Source organism: Psittacula echo (assembly GCF_963264785.1).
Source record: "Psittacula echo genome assembly, chromosome: 2".
Lineage (NCBI taxonomy): Eukaryota > Metazoa > Chordata > Aves > Psittaciformes > Psittacidae > Psittacula > Psittacula echo.
Genome location: NC_137737.1, coordinates 141,771,456 through 141,793,817, shown reverse-complemented (window position 1 = coordinate 141,793,817; position 22,362 = coordinate 141,771,456). Strand labels below are relative to the sequence as shown.

Genomic DNA, 22,362 nt, shown 5'->3' with positions numbered 1-22,362 from the left:
GGGGAGCTGGAACAACTGGTTCTTACTGTTAAAAACTGAGGTAAAGATAGCATTAAGTACCTCAGTCTTTTCCTCATCCTTTGTCACTGTTTATCACCCCCCTCCCCCCACGCATCCAATAAAGGATGCAGATTCTCCTTATCCTTCTTTTTGTTGCTAATGTATTTCTAGAAACAATGATTTCTTCTTGTGTATAAGAACATCCAGATATATGTGCACTTATACTTACCATATAAGTTAAAAACTAGATTGTAGTTTTAAAGAAAGGCGTTTGAAGGGTAAAAAAGACTAGCCCTCAAGCTCACAAGACCTCTTCAAAAACCTTGCACTTAATTGCTTAGATGAGATGTGTAACAATGTTATCACTATATACGTGATCAGTCTACAGCTCACTACAGGTAACTTCTTAAGGCTCCATTGAGAATCACCCCAATGCAATGTTAAAAGCTTTTGCAACAACAACAATTTCTATTTTCCCCAAAGTATTTCCAATTGGAAAAGAAAACCACATGATTCCACACCTTTGAGTAGGCAGTAACATGCAACGCCTTCTGAACTGTGAAAAGCAGGTACTGGTTTTGTGTAAGAGAAATATTAAATATTGTTACATTATGATATAACTGTTTCATGTAGGTTATATGTTTTATAACATTTTTACTTAAAGATGTGGGACAAGTTTATCCATGGAAAGTAGGTGAAAACAAATCTGAATTAATTAAGAACCAACCGAATTATCCAGTCTTACTCTCCTACTATGTTGTGTTAGATTCCTGCAGAACTGGTGTGATCTCTTCCAAATTTAAATATTCTACTTAAATTCAAAGTAGTAGGACAATAAAGGTCAAAACCTGCTTGATTAAAGCAATCTTCACAGATTTTTAAGACTTTTCCTAATTCTGACTTGTTTAAAAAATTAAACCCTTAACCTTTGAGATAAAGAGTGAGTAACTCTTCGTTCCTTCCATGTAGCTTACTCTTGCACATTATTCTTTTAAATAATGCATTTACCCCCTAAGTGTTTTATTTTAAACTGATTTCCTTCCATTAAGTAACAGATCTCCCTCATTTTTCTGCTGGAGGCTTGTGTTGCTCTTGCAAATATTGTGCAGTTTGCCAGAAAAGCAAAGTCTGTTCCTTGGTCCTGAAAGAAACTGTCCTCCTGTAAGAGCTGTAAGGTACTATATATATATTTATATATTATAATCATATAATATTTTCTGTATTCTGAATGCAGTTTACATGCCTATTTGTATCAGAAGAAATAAGTTTGACTTTCACACCTTTATATTTTTTTTTCTAGTCTTAGAACAATTGCTGCAGTACACAAAGCAAGATGATGGATCAATGAGTAGGCATGCCACCCAGTAAAAATCAGGTTCCTCCTCCTTGGCATTAATTCCTCCTTTAAAATGTTCCTGTACATCCAAGGGCTCAATGTTAAAGCTAGTTTTTAAAACTGTGTAGTAGAAAGTATAACATTTGTGGTGAGACATTCAGTCATCACTAAGCACAATATTGGCAAGTCCTGTTGCCCATTACTCCAGCTGCTATGTATATGTCGTACCACATCAACATCTCAACTGAAGTCACTCCTGCCATCATGTGGCACAAAGTAGTTAGTGTTCAATAGCATGTGTATTACTAGCAGTGTAACTATTACAAAAGAACCTAAACAAGGATTACAAAGCTTGTCAGATAACCAGGACAGCAAAAAGCAGAGCTTAAGTGGACCTGCCACTGGGGATACTGCAGTGGGACGGCCAGCAGGACCAGTATGAGGTTTGCACATACTGCACTACAGGTACACCATTCACTCAACTGGATGCTCTCTTTGCTCCAGTGCCACACTGTAGCTCTCTTCCATATAGTAGTAGCATGTACTCTTATGGGTAAAGAATACAGGTGTGTTCTCGTAACTGAGCTCCCTATTACTGTGACAACAGTAAACCACTCTGATGACCTGCTCATATACAAAGAAAGAACATAAACATGAGATGCAAGACTCATGTCCTGAATGAGGAATACTAGGAAGTATTAAAATCAAAGTTAATGTTTTAATTCGAAATTCAATAAGCAGTTGTTGCGGCTTAACCTCAGCTGGCAACTAATTCAGTATTTATACAATCATGATTGCCACTGTACTGCTTACCATACTGTTCTTTATTTCCACTCCCTCCCTCCATGTGCTTTCCGAATACTCCGAGACATTCAGCTACTGAAGGTTTTCCTGTGCTTTTATATAATCCTCCAAAGTGTAATTCTTCATAAAATTCTTCACAGTAGCATTTAAAACCTGAATAAGCTTTTTTGCAATATAAGCTTAGGATAAAGACTAGGTACTTGAATTCATATAGGTTTTTTTCCGGCAAGGATAATCATAGAATCATAGAATAGTTAGGGTTGGAAAGGACCTTAAGATAATGCAAGATACCTTTTGTTTTTCATCCCTTTAAAATGGCTGAAGAAGCATCTTTTATAGCTTCTCACTGGGCTTTCAAAAACCAAAAATCCACAAAAGGATGAACAAATACATCCTATGTATTCAACAGAGTTATTAAATGAACAGCAACAATCTCCATTTGTGCTTCTAAGTAAACTCCAATTTCTAAATAAACTCCAACTCAAGTTTATTTTTACATATATTTAGATTTATTTGCTATACATCACTGTGACCTTATAGTACTTAAAATCCAGTACAGGATTCTTTGTTGTTGTTGTTGTTATAATAATCAGTCTCAACTCCACAAAGACAATAATACTGCTGTGGAAGACCAAAGGGGAGAAAAGCCATTTCATTTTATTTACAGTTCTTTATTTTGTAAACATTTATAGTCTACACATTGTACTAAGTTCTAATAAGGATAAAGAGCTATACATAGAGACAGGAAACAAAGCCCTGTATTTCTATTCATATTAAGCATTAGCATATTATAGATGAAAAATCTGCCCTTTCTCATTCCCATAGCAGTAAGCTGTCTTCAAATAAGTTTTTAAAACTTTCCAGAGATGTAAATATTTTGAAATAATGTACAACTACATCTACTTAAGCCAACCCATTTGGCTTTTATTCCATTTCTAGAATAATTTAAAGTGCTATAAGCAACCCGTCCATTAACACTTTTCTATAATAACAAAACTACTTTGAACATTAATTTACAAGATAATATACAATGTTCATCTGAAATAGCTGAAATTTCAGCACAAAGTCAGTCACTGTCACACTTAACAGCAATTTTTTTGTTTTGTTTTTTTGTATTGTTTTGTTTTGCAGAACATAGAATAAAAGCTTTGAAACAAATGGTTCTGTTGAGCTGTTATTGCCACAATGGCTTATCATTTTTCCTACAAAAGTGGACAAGAGCTACTGGAACTGGATTCTAGCCTGTCATTTTTTTTTTTTTTTTGAGGTCACATGACAGTAAGTTTGCATATTCCACAACTCTACTGAATTACAATATTGTCTAGTACATTATCTCATTTTAATCAGAGCTGGTGCTAACTGTAAATTTACAACATAGACCCACTTAAAAACATCACAACTATTTGTTTCTTTGGACAGGAATAAGCTATATCCTTGGAGTTGATGTGCTACACGGCTACAACAGTATAACAGTATATATTTGACACTTTATGTTGAAGAAGGATGCAGCTGTTTCTGTGTTTTTAATGCCCTGCTATAGCTACAAATTGTTCACCAAGTTCTGCTTGCTTTAGCCTTTTAATTTTGTGGAATTATCATATTCCCTTGCTATTTTGTAAGTCCTTGCCGCGTAGCTCAGTATAAGCAGTATTTGTCCCAAACCTGCAGATTATTAACAGCATGTGCAAAACACTCTAATACAATCAGCATGCAGCTAGAACACATATTAACTGACTTTTTTTTCTAAACATGAACAATAAACAAGACAAGTGGCACTGTCGACTTTGGATATCTTCTAACTTAAGCATATGTGTACTAGTATGTGCTAAGGAATGCTAGGCTTCTCATCTCTTTGTGGCATCGTATGAACCAGCCGATCATTGCTCTGGCCCAATCCCTGCAGTACTGCTGCCAAATACCCACACGCAGCTTTCTTCTTATATTGGTTCACAGAGGGCAACTTCATTAATAGACTTAATTTGAATACAAAAATAATAACCTATATTCAGTGAAGCAGCCCCCTAGCAGGATTGCAGAAAGGTGTGTGTGGGAAACCTGTGAGGCAACTGTAATGAGGATAAGAATATTTTGTAGACTGCAAGGTTTAAAGTAACTGATGTTAATCTTTAATCCATGTGGTCTCTATTTTGTAAAAGCATTTACAGCTTAGAAAAGTTGGACAGTATATTACAGATGTGAGGGCATGAAAAAGGGTCTCCTATTTAAAAATAAGAATTAGATGGCCACACTGAAAACTTACAAAAAAACCAGGAAGGTAAAATGGTGTGTTATATTGCTCCTAGGGATTTCTGAGCTGCACTGATTCATGTCAGGTTTGGGACAGCACCCTGTAGAAATAGTTAAATACTCATTCAAAAGCCCATATTTCTATGTCTTGAATAATGAAGTCTTCTCGCTTAGAAAGTGTGTGATTCCCAAATGTTTTACATGAATGACTTCTTCCATGGTAGAGATCACCATCGAGCCAAAGAGCAAACTCCCCTCTGCAAGACAGACAACATATTAAAGCAAGACTGAGAGAGTAAGCATTAAACTTATGAATATACCTTTCATCCAGCATTCAGGAACAAAGAGGAACTATGGAATTCTTTTTTAAACACAAATACCTCAGACATTGATAAATTTCAAGCTGCAAAGGCTTTTTTAATTTTTCTTTTACTATTTATTAATTTTGGAATACCCCTCATTCAGATATGCCGAAATAAAAAACTTAACCATAATTCCTCAGTTTTCAGCCTCTTCCATACGTATTAAGAAAAAGTCATTACAGTACTCTTAAATGTGAAGAGAATGCTGATAAATAAGAGAAATATCCCAGAAGCTTATGCACTTGAATGGATGAGGGAAGAAGGGATTACACAACGTATGATTTCTGAAGACACTGGTATGTCTTAGGATGGCACAATTTCAGTTCAAGCCTCTTCTAGTTACACATAGTTTTCACATTTGCATATCTTCAGAATTAGGATGTGTCTATTCTGAATATACTGAGACAACGACACAAGTAAAGCATGTAAGGCATCATAACCTTGGAGGGTGGAAACTTCATGCCACAGTATGCTGAAGAGAAACCTCCTGTTTAAGTTTGCTCAACACAGGAAGCTGAACACCTGACATACTAAATCTTGCATGGCTGGAAGAGTCCTAAGCTATCAAACTGAAGTCAATTCCAAATTTTCTTTTCAAAGGTGTGCAGACATGCCCACTTTTAACAGGCTCTTAATGACAGAAAGAAATTATAACTTACCCTCCTCCACCAAAAGCAAGGGAGTCCATATCTCCTTTAATGAAGAACATGTTGTCTCCAGTCCATTTGAAAACCTAATAAAAAACCCCAACAAACAACCAGAACAGATTAGCAAGTTAAATACCTGAACTTTTCATTTGGGTGGAAGAGAAATCAAATATCAATAAAGAAAGACTACGGGTGGCTAGAGGCCAGCTGAATGAAGTCAGACAGTTTACATGGAAAAAGCAGAGAAAAGATACACACAGACAAAAATCTTATGTTTCATACTATTTAAAGTAAAATCATTCAAAAATAGGTTTTTATTGAGCACTGAAACCTCTATGCAATGAGTAACAGAAAATACACTTAATTTTATTCCCTTTGAAAGAATGTAGTTTGTGAATTTTCAGACACCTAGTAGAATTTAGACTAGTAGAAAAATCTTCAGTACAATGAAAGAGTTGGGTTAAGTTTTTCCACTATGCAAACATTACCGACTTACCATGCACTTACGGATTCTGTGACAGAACTAGCATGATGACTTTTTTAGGCCAATTCCTAGATTTTTTAAAGTTATTTACTGTTAAATTTATTCAGTAAGTATTTTAAGATAATGCATATGGAAATAAAAAACCAAAGGCATACAGTTATTACTACTTACCTCAAAATCTGGACAAAAAGTGAACATGAAGGTCTCCCCAGTGCCATAAAACCCATCACTCACTTTAAATGGTTCAGATGCTAGCGCACCAAAAACCTGGAAGAAAAATTATGCAAGAGAAAATACTTAAAAAAACTACACAGCATCTGAGACTCTTTAATGATAATAACTGACAAACACATCAGGTTGTAAACGCTGCCAGATTTGGAATTTGCTACAGGATAAGCACCTGCATGGCATCATGGTTCCAAATGCATTAAGAGATGGTATGGTGCTCTGTGGTGCAATAAAGTAAAATGACAATGAAAAAGAAGGTAAAAGAACTCTTTCTCGAACAAAAGTGAACACAGTTAAAAAAAAAAAAAAATCAAAGGGATAAAAACTGAACTCTGGAAATTCTCAGAAATAATGTATGTATTTTTAAAATTCCAAACCAAAAGGTTCTTGCTCCTCTTCCACTTCAACTAGGCTATTTTCAGCAAGTTCCTAGCTCTGAGTTACTTTGCATGCAATTTACTCATTCCAATACAGGTATCGGGTAAGCACTGTTTACTCTGTCTTACAACAGACTTTAACTAAGCCTTTGCAGGGTAGTAAAAGTATTTATAATATTCAGGAATAAGAACATTACAAGAGTTGTAAAGAGGTCTAAGGACCAATTACTGGATTTTTAAGGCGTTCAAAGTAGAATAGATTTCTCAGGAACTAGGATAACTAGGAAAAACACTGCATAGTTATGCAAAATCAACTATACTTCATGAAGTACAACACTCCCAAAATAAGTATTTCTGTTGCTAGTAGGAAGACGGTTTCAACATCTGCAAAAGCAGGAATTAGGTGTTAAATTTTTAAATGGCTGTCAGAGTAGACACCAGAACTTGGGTGTGTTCAGCATATGCCAGTAGATAGACAGATAGCCCATAACAATTGAAATGTAGAGATCTATAGATTTCTTAGGCACCTTTATTAGAGAATCTCCTAGAATTGACTGCAGCAGGCAATTTAGGTGTCTTAGACTCCAACTTTCAACTAGACAAGCAATAGGGCAAGAGGTAACAGCCTTAAGCTGTGCCAGGGGAGGTTTAGATTAGATATTAGGAAAAAATTCTTCACAGAGAGGATGATCAGGCATTGGAACAGGCTGCCCTGGGACGTGGTGGAATCATGATCCCTGGAAGTGTTTAAAACCCATGTAGATGAGGCTGCCAGTGACATGGTTTAGTGGTGGTCTTGTCAGTGCTGGGGTAATGGTTGGACTTGATGATTTTAAAGGTCTTTTCCAACGTAGCTGATTCTATGATTCCTACACCTACACATTTTCTTTCTGGGACAGGTATCCAGGTACTAAGAAATAGATATCTTAGAAATTAATCTTGAGAAGCTTCAAGCTTTTCCTTTAGAGAAGGAAAATTACCAAAGTACATTTACAAGGCTGCTGGGTCTGTTGAGACATCATGTGTACTGAATAGCTTTTATCTTCAAGAATAAATAGTGAATGAAGAAAAAAATACCCTTTCAAAGAACTTCTGGGAAAGAGTGCTCTACTAGCTAAAATTTAGAAGGTATTTTTCTTTTTAAGGGATTTCTGAGGCAGGAAACAGAAGGAAAAAAACCCAAGTCGTTACTTGAATTAGAAAATATACACTTCATGTAGTTTTCAGATCTGCTGAATTACAGGACGTGATATGAGCCCATGCTTCCCAAAAATAAAAACCGTGGTTACCACAGGGGAATGGGTAAGTGAAGTAAACGCTACAGGTTTTGCAGTGGTTCTGTCAATTCCTCATGACAGCAGTAACTTGCTTCCACAAGAGAGCACAGAAGTTTCAGAAAGAAAGAATCAAAGTGTCATGCTGCCTGTAATGTTATTAGAACACTCAAGAGAGAATGTTTGCTATTCAAAGGGTGAGATGTGATCCACTTTCTGTAATTCATACCTGGGTCAAAGGAGCACAGAGTACAACTAGAGACTCAAGGAACAAAACTTAATAATGCAGCAAAGATCCAATAGCTTTAGAATGGGAAAGAGATGGTAGTTGCAGTCACAGAATGTACCAAGAAGCACTGGCCGCAGCTGGCAATGACATTCTAACTCAAGATCTTCAGTCATCAGAAAGTTTTACAAACTATTTCTCATACTTTAAGTTCATAAAAAAAAAAAAAAAAAATTAAAGTAAATTCAGTAATTGGGGATTATGAAACTCATGCATTGTGACAGCAACCATGTATCACTGAAGTAATTCCTACAAACACAGTCTGCCAGGGGACTGCTTGATATGTTTTGAAAAGTCTCTACAGAACTATGAAGGAGAAAACCAGCTTTATACACGCAGTTTTATTTCCCATGTCGGACTGAAGTGTCAGCTACTACTTTATATTCTTTTTTTCTTGATAGGTCACCTGCCTTCACACAAACAATTTTCCTACCTGTCCATCACTGTCTTTGATAACCAACAGCACAGGCGTGTCTAGTCCCACCATTGTTCGATACAAAGTCTTCAAGCTCATGCCATGCTTTGCAGTACTGTAGGCAAGCGTCCATGGATATCCAATGGTCCGTGGTGGAAGTGACTTTGTGAGCTGTTAACAAGATTATAACAATGCTCTTAATGTAACATATAACAAGTTTAAGTGATAAGGATGTTTGGTCTCCAGTTCTTGTGCCTTTGAATGCAGTCAGCCTTAATCCAAACCTTCACTAAACACATTAAATGAGATGACTTTGGACTGGACAGCAAGAACTGCAGTGAAAGCCAAGCTGTTTTCAAGGAAGAATGAAATAAGAGTAAAGACACAGACTAGTATTGTCACAGTGTACTGAAAGTTCTGATAATACAGAAAGCAACACTTTAGATGCAAATTGTGCTGTCCTTCTGCACTAAGACACACACAAGTCTATGAGGCCAGATGGGACTACCCAAGGATTCTGAGGGAGCTGGCAGAAGCACTCACAGATCCACTTTCCATCATTTATCAGCAGTCCTGCATAACCCGGGAGGTCCCAGTTGGCTGGAGGTTACCAAATGTGACACCCATGAAGTTTTCAAGGGTGAATTTTCAAGGAAGAATGAAATAAGAGTAAAGACACAGACTAGTATTGTCACAGTGTACTGAAAGTTCTGATAATACAGAAAGCAACACTTTAGATGCAAATTGTGCTGTCCTTCTGCACTAAGACACACACAAGTCTATGAGGCCAGATGGGACTACCCAAGGATTCTGAGGGAGCTGGCAGAAGCACTCACAGATCCACTTTCCATCATTTATCAGCAGTCCTGCATAACCCGGGAGGTCCCAGTTGGCTGGAGGTTACCAAATGTGACACCCATCTACCGGAAGGAAGATCTGGGAACTACAGACCTGTCAGTCTGACCTCCGTGTCATAGAATAGTTAGGGCTGGAAAGGACCTTAAGATCATCTAGCTCCAACACCCCTGCCATAGGCAGGGATGAAGGTTATGGAGCAGAGCACCCTGACTGCCATCGGTGACACTTACAGGACAACAAGGTGATCTGGGTCAGTCAGCATGGTTTATGAAAGGCTGGTCCTGCTTGACTAACCTGATCTTCTATAAGAGGGTGACCTGCTTAGTGAATGAGCAAAAGGCTGAGAGTGTTTTCTCCTTAGCTTTGAGTAAAGCTTTTGGCAGCATTTCTCACAGCATTCTCCAGGAGAAAATGGCTGCTCAGAGCCTGCATGGGTGCACACTTCACTGGGTAAGAACTGGTTGGATGGCCAAACTTGAAGACTGGTGGTGAACGGAGTTTAAATGCAGTTGGCAGTTAGTCACAAGGGGTGTTCCCCATGGCTCAGTACTGGGGCCATTTCTGTTTAATATCTTTATCAATGATCTGGATAAAGGGATCAAGTGCACTCTCAGGAAGTTTGCAGATGACATCAAGGCTCTGCGGAGGGATCTGGTCAGGCTGGACCAATGGGCCAAGGCCAACTGTATGAGGTTCAACCAGGCTCAGTGCCAGGTCCTGCACCTGGGTCAAACCAACCCCATGCAATGCTACAGGCTTGGAGAAGAGTGGCTGAAAAGCTGCTTGGCAGAAAAGGTTCTGGGTGAACATGAGCCAGCTTGTGCTCAGGTGACCAAGAAGGCCAATGCTATGAGACAGACACTGATGTGCTGGAGAACGCCCAAAGAAGGGCAACAAAACTGGTGAAGGGTCTGGAGCACAAGTCTTATGGGGAGTAGATGAGGTAATCTGGCGTTGCTTAGCCTAGAGAATAGGAGGTTGAGGGGAGACCTTACTGTTCTACATTTACCTGAAAGGAGGTAGTAGTGAGGTGGGTGTCAGTCTCTTTTCCCCAGTAACATACAATAGGACAAGAGAAAATGGCCTCAAGTTGCACTGGGGAAGGCTTATGCTGGATATTAGGAAAAAATTCTTCCACAAAAATGTTACTGAGCATTAAAACAGGCTACCCAGGGAAGTGGTGGAGACACCATCCCTGGAGGTATTTAAAAGACGTGTGGATGTTGCACATAGCGATATGTTTTAGTGGTGGACTTGGCAATGATAGGTTAATGGTTGGAGTTGATCTTAAGGGTCTTTTCCAACTTAAATGATTCTGTACTATTTAATATCACACAAGGTCTTCCTACTAGTGTGTTTCACACTATGGTCATGGCATTTGTGATATAATAGTATGCAATACTAAAAGTAACAGATACAAGTTAATACCTTTTCAATTTGATCTGGCTGTAATAATTCACTGGGATCGCTAAGATTTGGCCGGAATGCTTCAGGCTCCAGGTCTGTTTTGATATTTGTCTCCTGTTTTGAACTGATGTCTTCTCTTGTTGTTATCTACAACAAGAACAATAATAAAGTAAGTACTTGCTATTCTATTAGCAGGGCAGATAAATTTTGTAGGTTTAGAAATCATGCACTTGCCAATTTGGTTATGCAACTCCTTCAAAAGTTAAGAAATACCTTAGATTTGACCTGACCAAAATTTGCACTGTTTCCAATAGCAAGCCTGTGTTCAACTATATACTAACAATAAATTACAGTCACCCACTCACAGAAGAAACCTATGGTATTATGCTAAAACAACAAAATGAGTCCTCACATGCAGCTGAAGGATTTAAAGCGCTTCTCAGAGGTCATCTTACAAAGTTCTTACATTTTAATACTGACATAGCATTCACACTAAATCTAATTAAAACCCCCAGACAGAAAAGAAATTGAAAGTTCAACACATATTTCCCAGTAGCTTCTCATTTAATACTCTTTTAAAGAGTACTTGCAAAAGTTTTCGGACATGTAGTAGACACATGGAAAGCCTGCTGTCAAGTATTTTGAGTAAACCAACTGAATGGAGCCTGAGGAATATTTCTGTTCCATAAGCCCATCTGCTGGAGTACTTATGGGAACCAAAGAAGAAAAAAAATGAGAAGGGAAAGCAGCAGTAATACTTATCCTGCATAGTGAGCACTATGCACAAAGATCCATTCATAGTTTAAAATACCTGCCCCAAACATCTGTCCTACTGAGTTGCTGCAGATCACCACAGTGGAGGCAGCAAAAGACCATAAAACTCATCAAATATCATAGCTTCCTACCCCAGTCCACATCCACTTTACCACCAAGGTAAAGTGGACAACTAGGCTACCTAAGACCCAAACAGGTTTCCTTCTGTAAATCTTGTTGCAGGAGTATTTGAAACTTGCTATGTAGAGTCAAATCTGACAGAGGAAGAGGACAAAGTGAAGGAAGTTAGTAACTTAAGCCACTGGAGCAAGACTTATTAAAATGTTGAGAGATTTGCTGAAGAAAAATAAAAGAACAAGTGCATCTGAATAATTTATCAGTGAACCAAGTTTCACTAAAAGTCAACAAACTGTCCAAATTATTTAAACCCTGAATCCTGAGAATGTCAAGAAAATACCTGCCAAAACCACCTGCGAACTCCAGAATAAACACCAGTGTGTGCCATACACCTCATACTCTAAACATACAGAACACAACTATAGTATTTCACAACACCACCATGATAAACTTTGCCAAGCCATTGTGAAGACAACTTTCTTAGCTTAAAAAAAGTAAAGCCAAATCAAAGAAGACTCTGAAATACAGATAGGAGTATTTAAGCAAATACATCCACCCAAGCAAAAAACCAAGGATATCCCTTTCATCTCCCTCATGAACTATGACAAAGGTTACTATCACAAACTCCAAAGTACTGCATTATATATTCACGCAATTACCTAATTATAATATTAATTCTTAATTTGAGAAAAGGCGTGCTTAAAGGGTGAGTACTAAGCAAGCAAATAGCTCAGTCCTTTCATTTTTCAGTGGAAGGCAACAGGCATTTCCAATGCAAACTATGCACTAATTTCCATATCACAACAAAAAAAGTATATGCACTTACCCATACAGCTTCAAGTACAAAAAAGATAGCCTACAGACTTCATTATAGAGTGCTATCTCTATAAAACATGTTATTTCATCATACAACTCTTTTCCATGTTAAATGCCTTTCATTCAATATACACTACTGCTTCAACTCCGTAAAAGTTCAGCATAGTTCAACTGTACAGCAAAAACCTTATTCCTTTTCTTACTCTCTAATTCTGATTAAAGTGCTCCATGCAAAACATGAATAATTTGGATTCAAGTCTTGTGGAGGACTTGTGAGGTTTCCTGTTGTTGTGCTTGTTTTGTTTTTTTTTTTGTTGGATTTTATTGCCTTTTTAAAGTTACTATTACAGCAAAGCAGCTTTCTTCGATGAAGAACACTGCTTTGTAGAAGTGGACAAAGACGTATGTCTGTTCAAAGGTATCTGTTTGGCAGAACACCGTGAAGTTTTGAAATTTGCAAATTTATTTCCCGCTAAACTCTGAAAGAGCAGAATGACCCATAAGCAGATTCCAGGAGCTTCAGAAGTTCATAACTACCATGCAGTCCATACCAAACACTCTCACATGGACTCAGAGCAGAGAGTTTATAGGCTCCAGCTCAGCACATCAGATTTTTCAAGCTGGCCTAAACCTTGAGTTTAGGCATTCCAGGTGAAAGGTATTTGGAAAGAGCTCTTCCAGGGTAATAAAACAAGAATTTCCTACCACCACTTGCCAGAAACAGATTTTTTCATTCTCAAGTGGGAATGGAAATTGTTTTGCAAAATTCAGGACTCTCCCATACATGTGCAGCTTTTGGGTTCACGCTCATTAATTTGTGCAAAGCATTTACAAAACACTATATAAATACTGATTATTAAATAAGCAGAAGTGAGAGCCGAGAAACTGCTTTCTTACATGTAGTTACATGATAGGCAAAAAAAAAAAAAAAGCCAAGATCAGAGTCAAAAAACAGAAAAGTTTTTACAGTTTAAGCAGCCAATTACTACAGGAAAACAGAATACTCAATGCTTCTAAGTTCTAAGCCATGCTTTCCATCAATGTTATGTGCAACATACACAGCAACTAACAATTTTATAGTTGTCAAAGAACTAAGAAACACCTAAAGAGAATGCAAACACCAGTTTAAGTCCATATCAGTAAACCTTCAAAAACCCACACTGAAGTACTGTTTTCAGAACAGTTAGTTCCATTACCAGCTCCATGTGTATGACCTTTGCTGTGTTGAACATTGCAGTTACCTGCTTGTATAATGCGAAGAATACTTACCTATTCCACAGAATTTGTGAAGCTTCATACTTGCCAAGTACTGTGAGATTCCTGAAAGACTCCTATGTAAAATTAAACACCCATGCAATAATGTTTTGGATCCTTCACCTGTTTTGCATTCTTTTTAGGAAAGCTTCTATCTAACACAACACACCAGTCTAATGCGGAAGTTAAAACACATCACTCCAAGTCAAGCAGTACTAAGAGCAACTTTTCAAATTCTGACAGAAAATTCCTGTTTGAAAAGGTGGAAATAATAATTCCATCATAAAATTGATTCCATCATAACATTGCACAATTAAATACATCCAAAACAAAGGAATTTTCTGCTGGATCCTTGTAGTGCTGTAGATAAGACAAACCCACTGAGTGCAGGCCTTGCCCTGATCAAAGACACTACAAAGAAAGATGTTTTAGTATCTGAAGATGGGGTTTAAACTACTGAAGAGGGCACCTGGAGACGTCTGCAGAGTGTGCGCAGTTCTTCACTATTTAGAGCATCGATCCTGCGGTGATACTCAGCCACTGACACTACCTGAATATGGAGACAGGAAGACAATAATTCCACTGACAGTTGAAGAAAAGTAAAAAGGTAAGAAGGAAAAAAAATGGGAAAGAGTAATGAAGGGAAACTGTGTAATGGCAACACACAGACAAAAACTGCCAAAAGATGCTTGTTTCTGCAAGGACAATGCGCATGAAGGTGATTTTAGACATAAGAGTAGATACACAAAAATTACAAATTAAACACAAATGGCACTAGCAGTCAGATGTATCTCACTGCTCTAGGATGAATACAGAACTGATGTAGGAGCACATAAAGTTACCAGTATCAGGATGCTAAATTATAAGTCAATCAAGTCGCATGCCTTAATCAAAACCCTTTAGCCCAAAGTCCTCCAAACACTCTTTACACCCCGATTAATGAACCCTGTGAACCTGGTTTGCTTTACTGGATGAAAACTAGAAGCAAACCTCAGGCTTCTCAGCAGGTTCTGACTCTTCTATCTGGCAGTGAAAATACAGTTAAAGACAAGCAAGAAAAACTAAAGTGTAGTAACTCCCCAGTACCACCTCACAATATCTTAATCCTGGACTTTCTGTTCACCTCCAAAGCTTTGGGAGCTGCTCATCTGTCAACACACTCCAAACGGCACTTCCACTTTGGCAGGAGGTGTAAAGCCAGAAAGCCTTTAGACAGAAAGCTCTAGAACATGCTGCTCTGGTGCAACAAGCTGTCTAAAGGACTACAGCCATAATTTTGATGTTAACTACAGCAAATAATGTGATTTTGAGAATGACTCAAAATCATCATTCATATGAAAGCATCTTAAAACAGCTGGTGGAGAGATTAAATGGATGTCCCATGTAGTAAGAGTGTATTAAAAACGTCTAGAGCCTACCACAATGCATAGGAAGATAACCACAAGTCCAGGAGTTCCCCATCTACCTGCCCCTACTACAGGGAGTTTGGCCAGATACTCGCCACTGTGCTGAGTACAGAGCCCACAGTCATGCATGACTGGCTCTTGAGCAGCGATGATTCACTCTACCCCATGCAACTGCAAGGCAAGGAAAAAGGAATACTTGTGACATCTGGAGTTATTACTGAATAATCAGTAATTACACTCAATTTATTTCCACCATTTTCTAACATTCTCTTAAAAAAATATCAAGAAATTCGTTATAACTTGTGTTGGTTTGTATGTTCTCGGAATCAAGCAGCTACAGGCAAAGTTTTAACGGTATTCCACTCAAGCATGTAAATGATAGTGTCATTTTATCCTTTTATTTGCTACAACAGTTTACTATAAATTACATTACCAGCACCTTATGTAATCCTGAAAAGCAATAATGTGAGGACCTTTTGGCCCTGTTGCTTCTTTAAGCTCAGCACCTATCACATGAGAGGCAACAGCTAACTTACAATGGGCTATATATATATAAAAATATACATACGGTTACTTAAGGAAGAGTGTTTAAAAATCTCATCTTTCCTGACGCCATTATATAGTTGTTGATTCACATACTGGAATGCATTTGAAATTTCATAGGCAATGCCACCTTTTTTTCAAATGCATAATATGCATACTCTATGTCCATCCTGCACCTGGGAACGGCTTATCAACCCCTCTCTCTGCTCAGTGGTCAAAACCTGACAGACCTTTTGATATGGCTTGGGGGTGCCTGCATCCTCAGAACAGCATGGACAAAGTATTTTGATCAACTTTTTACCCAAGAGAAACATGAATACATCTCCAAGATGTGTTCAGTAACAGCTCCTTGGCATCTTGAACCTGCTGCACACTGTCACCTTGCTACATTTGTTTTGTGAAAAAAAGCCTGCATAGTGGCAGACCATTGGTATGCAATGGGTAAACATCTTAAAGTAGCATGTCACAGAATGTCAAACTATCAGCAGGAAAATTAAGCGCAAGGAATCCATGCTCTCAAAACCAGTGCTGATTTTAAGCATAAAGTCCATACTTTGTCTCACAGAGTTTACCTATCTCATCACTGAACGAGTCTTTACACAAATACATTAAGATACCTCAACATTTCAGCTACCGTACCTGACCTTCTATAAAATGCTTACAGTTTAGGTCAACATGCCTTCTTTTTGCTTTGCAGTGAACAAGACTATGTAGTCATTTAATCATGAAATCAAGTATGTCTAAGCCTACTGGCAACTACCTTCTACAACTTCATTCAGGAATTGATTGAGATGTATCCTGAAAACACCTGAAAACAGCATTTTGTTCCTGTAAGACTTGAGAGGACTTCTGAAATGTTAGCAGTATCATTAGTTAGAAGTTTATTCCGCTTTATAACTTGATTGTAGATTATAGGCATAGTCTGCTCTGCTCTTTCATCAAGATGTCTTCATTTTCTTTACTTGCAGTCATATTCATCCACTATTCTACTTCACCAAGCTGAATAAACCAGTGACCTTCTTCCCTACTGCTCCACCTCTACATCAGCTGTCTGTTCTCATGGTCATTCCAGGAGCTACTTTCTACTTCATTCCACTTTGAACTTTCATTCTTATACACAGAATTTTATTTGTTTTTCACATGACATTAGAAATACCTAGAAAGCAAGGTCTTTCATTTATGAAAATTAATTAAATGAATTTGTGAATGCAGTTCTGTCTGTATGTATCATACTGGACTGTGGTTTTCAGTACTGAATGCTCCTTTCATTTTTGGGCAGGGAACAGTGGATACCATTTATCTGTATTTCTGTGTTTCACCAAGGCTGTTGATTCTATCCTATAGTAGCTTTGTAATAAAATCAGTTTTAATTTTCTTGCATGTTCATTATGCATGAGAAGAAGGCTGAAAGTGAATGGCTGCACCACTGCTCAAAGGGTTGATGTTGTTATGTTTAAGGACTAGAATAGGCCTCCCAGGGAGGCTGAACCATCTCCATCCTTGGAGGCTTTCAACATTTGACTGAGCAAGGTCCCGAGTCTTTAAGGTATATGACAAGGCTTTCCAAATTCCAGTACAGTCCATGTCCTCACACAGAAATTGCCAAATTGCTCCAAATTGTAGCAATCTAAGTATTCAAGATTAAAATGCAGACCTACTTATGTGAGTTTGCTATGTACTTTATTTACTGAGCTCTTTTCACTATCCCCTATCAGCATTCAGTTTCCTTGATACTCAAAGCCACTTGATGAGGAATCCAAAAGAACTCTCTTTAGTTTTTTCTGCTTCAGAAAGAATGCAGGAGGAAAGAGCTAAACCTCTCCATGGTTAATCTGGGGACTGGTCAGAACAGACTGAAACAAATAATGTGTATGGCCAGGAGATTAAGGTGCTTCAGGGCAAAAAATATTCTGCTTGGGGACTTGGAATAGTTTGCCAGAGGACAACTCCAAGGGCTAATCAAGTTTGAAATGACATGGTATATATCCTTAGAGATCTAATACTACCTGCTTTCTTCATAATAGCAACATTGATGAGAAAACATGGGATGAGTCATTTGACTCTTGTAGTGTACCTTTCAGCTTGACTCTCCACACCATGCATACGAGTGTATGAATGCACAACAGCTAATATTTAATGAAGTAAGTCAAATTGAGAGTTTGCATACTAATGATTCAGCCAATCAAGAGGCTTAGGATTCTCCTTTTGGAAAAACTTACATTTTTAAGCCTTGCTTTTCTGAAAGTATGTCACAGTATGTAACTCTTGCAAGCTATACTGGGAAAACCAGAGATTCCTAATACAGAACATTTTTGTCTTTCAACAATACACATGAGAACAGAGTTACAATTGTTTGAATGTCCATGAAGGGCAGCTTGCCATGCAGAAGGTAACACATCAGCCCTTTCAGGCACTGGTCATATCAGTGTGCTATAGATGGCCATAAACATGGAAACTGCTTACACTGAGGCATTCCTCTGCCAGTTTAACAAAGCCAGAGAAATCAACACAAGCACCCAAATACCCAATTTGCTGACTAGGCTGTGTAATTGCTGTCCTCAAACCAAATACAGCTAAACTTTCAGAATTAACAAGTAGTTGAAACTGTCCCCTTAGAGAAAGGAAGGATCTTATCAGAGCTGAAGAGTGCTCCTGAAAGATAAGATTGGAGAAAGCCTAACGGTCTAAGTGGCTCTCTTCAACATAAGTTATCTACACCCTCATTATTAACTGTGAATATGAAATAAACACTACAAGAAAGAAAGTTGAACAATTTTACTTTAAAACTTAATACATCTGTGTAAAACCAGGTGAAAACTGCAAGCTTCACAAACATTATTTCTTGAGAGTCAAAAAAGTTTCACCTTTAAAGTTACAGGATATTTAATTGAAGAAAAAAACAAAACAAAACCCAACACAAATAATAATAAAAGACAAACAGAAAAAAATCAACATTTATAAACTGAATGCTGTTACTACTATTTTAAGAGAAAACACTAACTTCCTGTTTCAGGAAATTTAGTTTGCTCCCAAAATGCTAAACACTGCTTGAATAAAAAGCAATATTGAAGAAGCAGTCTTCTCTATCACAAATACAATTCTTTGGGACACGCTGATTACATTACAATAATGCATTAATACATGGGGTTTACCACACTAGATAAACAGTTACAAGGTATCATTCTGAAAAAAAAGAAAAAAAAAAAAAAAAAACCACAAAAAAACCCCCCAAAAACCCTAAAACCAAGACTAATTTAATTTTATTATTTTTTAATGAGCATGGCTGCAGAGCCATTTGCTGCTGTCTTGTGTGGTTTTCAACCAGCTCAGCTTCCTGTCACTCCACTACTGCCAAGGAAGGCAAGGTACAAAAGCTGGCTGTTTTAAGCAGAGAAGGGGAATCAAGAGAATCACAGCAGTCCCCTGAATTGGCTGGCGCTGCATTCCTTTTCCTCTTTCAGTACCTTTAGAACTGCCTGTCTCAAGGTGTTCTGCACACCAATGTGTTTTCCAGAGTAGGCACAGAAGATCTGAGTACCTTACATGAGAGCAATATTCACCCTGTGATCAATATTGTCCCCACAGCTTTGCAAGACGGATGGTTAAGCATCTGCTGCAAAGTGCTCGAAACCCACAGCAATTGTACCAAGCCATAATTAACATATACTGAAGATAAATTAAAATATCTGCAGTAACAAGAATTCATAACTAAACTTCAGAAAGAGCAGTCAAAGACTGCAGCTCACAAAGTGTCACACTGGCTCCAGAAACCTTTAAGAAGCTATTTTTTCAAGATAGGAGAAATCACTAGTTGGAGCAATATGATAACGTCAGCAAGAGAACTAAATTTAACATGAGCAAACATTAAACAATGTTTAGGATGTTTGTGCAAAGAACCAAGAATAGGATTTACGAAAACTACTTTCTTAAAAAGGCAGGTAAGGAAGACTGATTTACTTTGTCAAAACAAAATACTTAAAAAAACCCCAAAACCCTGAAAAAAAATAAAAATAATAAAAAAAAACCAAACCAAAAAACCCCCAGAAAAAAATAAAAGGCATCTGTAGCAGCATTACCAAAACCCCCATGCTTTCTTGCATTTGTAGTGAGGCCTAATATTTCACTATTGTTAAAAATGTAAGCCTAATACTTAAATGGAAAATCTTAGTTTAGGATCAACGCATAAGTCAACGCATAAACCCCCTTAGCACAGTGGGTATGGCAAATATCTGACATCAATAAAAGGTTCTATGCTTGGTGATCACAGTGTAAGAAAGTACTGGATCACGCTATTTATATATTTTAAGGAGACCAAGATCATCAGTTCATTCAGCCTAAAACAAAACTTAGTACGGAAAGCTGACTTTAAAAAGATCTTTGTAACAATATAATTGGACTGATGAAACCTCACAGTTTTGACATCCACAGGGATGAAGTACTAAATTCTCATCTTACACACATAAGCCCCTATTATTAGATCTCCATAATAGTCAAAGAACTACAGCTATTCACTTACCAACTATAGCTAACCAATAAATCAAGAACCTCAGAAGTCCTGCAAGTCTCAAATCATCCAAGCTATTAAAACCACTACCATTTTAATTCCCTTTCTATAATACCTTAAGAATATAAAAAGCCAAAGATTAAGATTTCATTGCTTTTGTCCCCTCTGGCTACACTGCCTATCCAAGCTCTGCAAAGCATTCAGAGAAGCATTCCCAAAGAAGGCAATTCACCTTTTCTTCTCCTATGTTGTCTGATGTCTTTTGTCTAAAGTGCTTTGACAGGAAGAATGGCTGCCTGCATTTTTGACATTCTAGAAATTTATTGGCAGTACAATTCATACAGTAAATACCAAACAGATTTACCAAAAAGCCCCACATGACTGGCTTGTTGAAAGGGGAACATAATGCATTGGTTAGTCACCAAAATTCTGATCTCTTATCCTGGGAAAGCATTGAACCCAGCTCTAATTTAGTCTATCAGCACAAAAATAACAAAGGCCTTCCAGGTAAGTAACCCAGGGTGACGTAGTTGCTCCAAGCAAACGTTCTTGGTATGTTATATCACTCTATTTGTTTCAGCAATTATATTGTTTCTTGTCAGATGGGTTTTCATCCAAATTTCAGAACAACCACTAATAAAAGATTTCATCAAAAACCTGTACTTAATATATGCTGCCAGTCTCTTTAATTTGCTTCTCACTTTGTCTTCCATAACACAGAAGGGTACCAATACTCCTTCCCTCTTTTCTGTAAGGTTGCACATTAACTTCCTGATCATTCATTGAAGAAAACACCCCCAACCTCAAGAACAGAGAATGTCTTGTCAATATGGCAACATTTAAAAAATATTCCCATCTGTAGATACTTGTATACCCCTTTTTATGATTTGACTTGGTTTACACATTAAAATAACTTGTTCTCTACCTCTCCCACAGCAAAAAAAATATTCCCATGTTTTCATCAGTTCAACCTCTACTTAAGTGCTGATAATTATTGCTTTTATTAGCATAGTTGGACCTTGGATAAAATGAACTGTTGATCCTACAGGAAATTATTATAACAAGGGATACTACACTTTTTTCATTAGCTGGGCAAGGTATATCTACATAGCTAAGAACAAATTCTTATTAAACTTCAGATACCTTTTACACTGCTACAGGGTATGCTCAAATTACGTTTGAGTAAATTGAAGAATTACTTCTCTGTGCTACATTCCACTGCCACAGAGGAAAATTAATAGCCTATTATGTTAAAAATACTTTGCTACCAACGCACCTTTACAGAACCAGTTGTTGCCACATGACAATTTCATATTCTGCAAGTAACCTGGCTACAAATAAAGATTAAAATCAATAAAAGTCAATAGCACCTCTAAAAGGAGACTATACCAAACCCAGACATCTGCAACTCTTAAAAAGGTGGTAAAAAGCCTGTCACAGGTTGTCTGAATGAAAAACATTATTTAGATCTGCCAGCTGGTAAAAATACAAGTATACTGTCAAAATCACTTTCTCACTATCTCCAGGATGTTACTGTTTTGCAAGTCTCAGTCAGAACTATTTCTTTTACGTAGTACTACATTTAAGTCTTTTTGGGAAAAACTGATAAAACCACCACAGCTACTCTCAATAAATCTAATATACTGTAAGCCCAGTGGTAATGCCCCCCCTTTCCTTATAAATGAGAGTAAGACTACAGCATACTCAGCTCCATCAATTTAGAGTTACCATGAGACCTGCACATGGTTGAATGACCTCCGAGAAGGTATAAACAAATGGTAACTCAGGAGATTTACACTTTTCTAATTAAATCCCAATGCGAAACTACTGTTACTGTTCAGGGTATTTAGCTATAAACAATATTTTGTATTAGGGAAGCACATGACTCCAAAGGAAAACAACCAACCAAAACCAAACCACCCTAAAACTGCTGAACCCCTTAATGCTCAGTAGTTTCTCTTATCTAATGCCAGCAGAACATCAGCAATTAGGTTATGCACCTGAGAATAATGAAAATTTGTGACTTGCCATCCTGTTTACACATTCAAAATTTAAACTTCCAGAAACTGCCTCTCCACCACAAAACATTACAAGAATGCAATAACAGAAATGAACACACTACACTGAAGATTACCAGAGCATATTTATGATTAACTGGCTGGTGCTTTCTTCCCTTCTTTCCATACCAGAGGTGAGACATTTGCCTTCTAAAAATAAACTGAG

At 37.5% G+C, this 22,362-nt stretch overlaps 1 protein-coding gene across 2 annotated transcripts; it reads right to left on the bottom strand.

Moving 5' to 3' along the window:
- Nucleotides 1-4,208: 4,208 nt before the first annotated feature.
- Nucleotides 4,209-22,339, bottom strand: LOC308218088 (oxidation resistance protein 1-like; the record flags this gene model as incomplete). Of its 2 annotated transcripts, XM_080611723.1 has the most annotated exons (7): nt 4,209-4,644; nt 5,409-5,482; nt 6,052-6,147; nt 8,479-8,631; nt 10,747-10,872; nt 14,156-14,236; nt 22,274-22,339. In XM_080611723.1, the coding sequence occupies 7 exons, from the start codon at nt 22,337-22,339 to the stop codon at nt 4,509-4,511; spliced, it is 732 nt and encodes a 243-aa protein (XP_080467849.1). In that variant the 3' UTR covers nt 4,209-4,508. The 2 variants fall into 2 exon arrangements, with proteins under 2 accessions (XP_080467849.1, XP_080467850.1); XM_080611724.1 differs by lacking the exon at nt 14,156-14,236.
- Between the last annotated feature and the right edge of the window lie 23 nt (nt 22,340-22,362).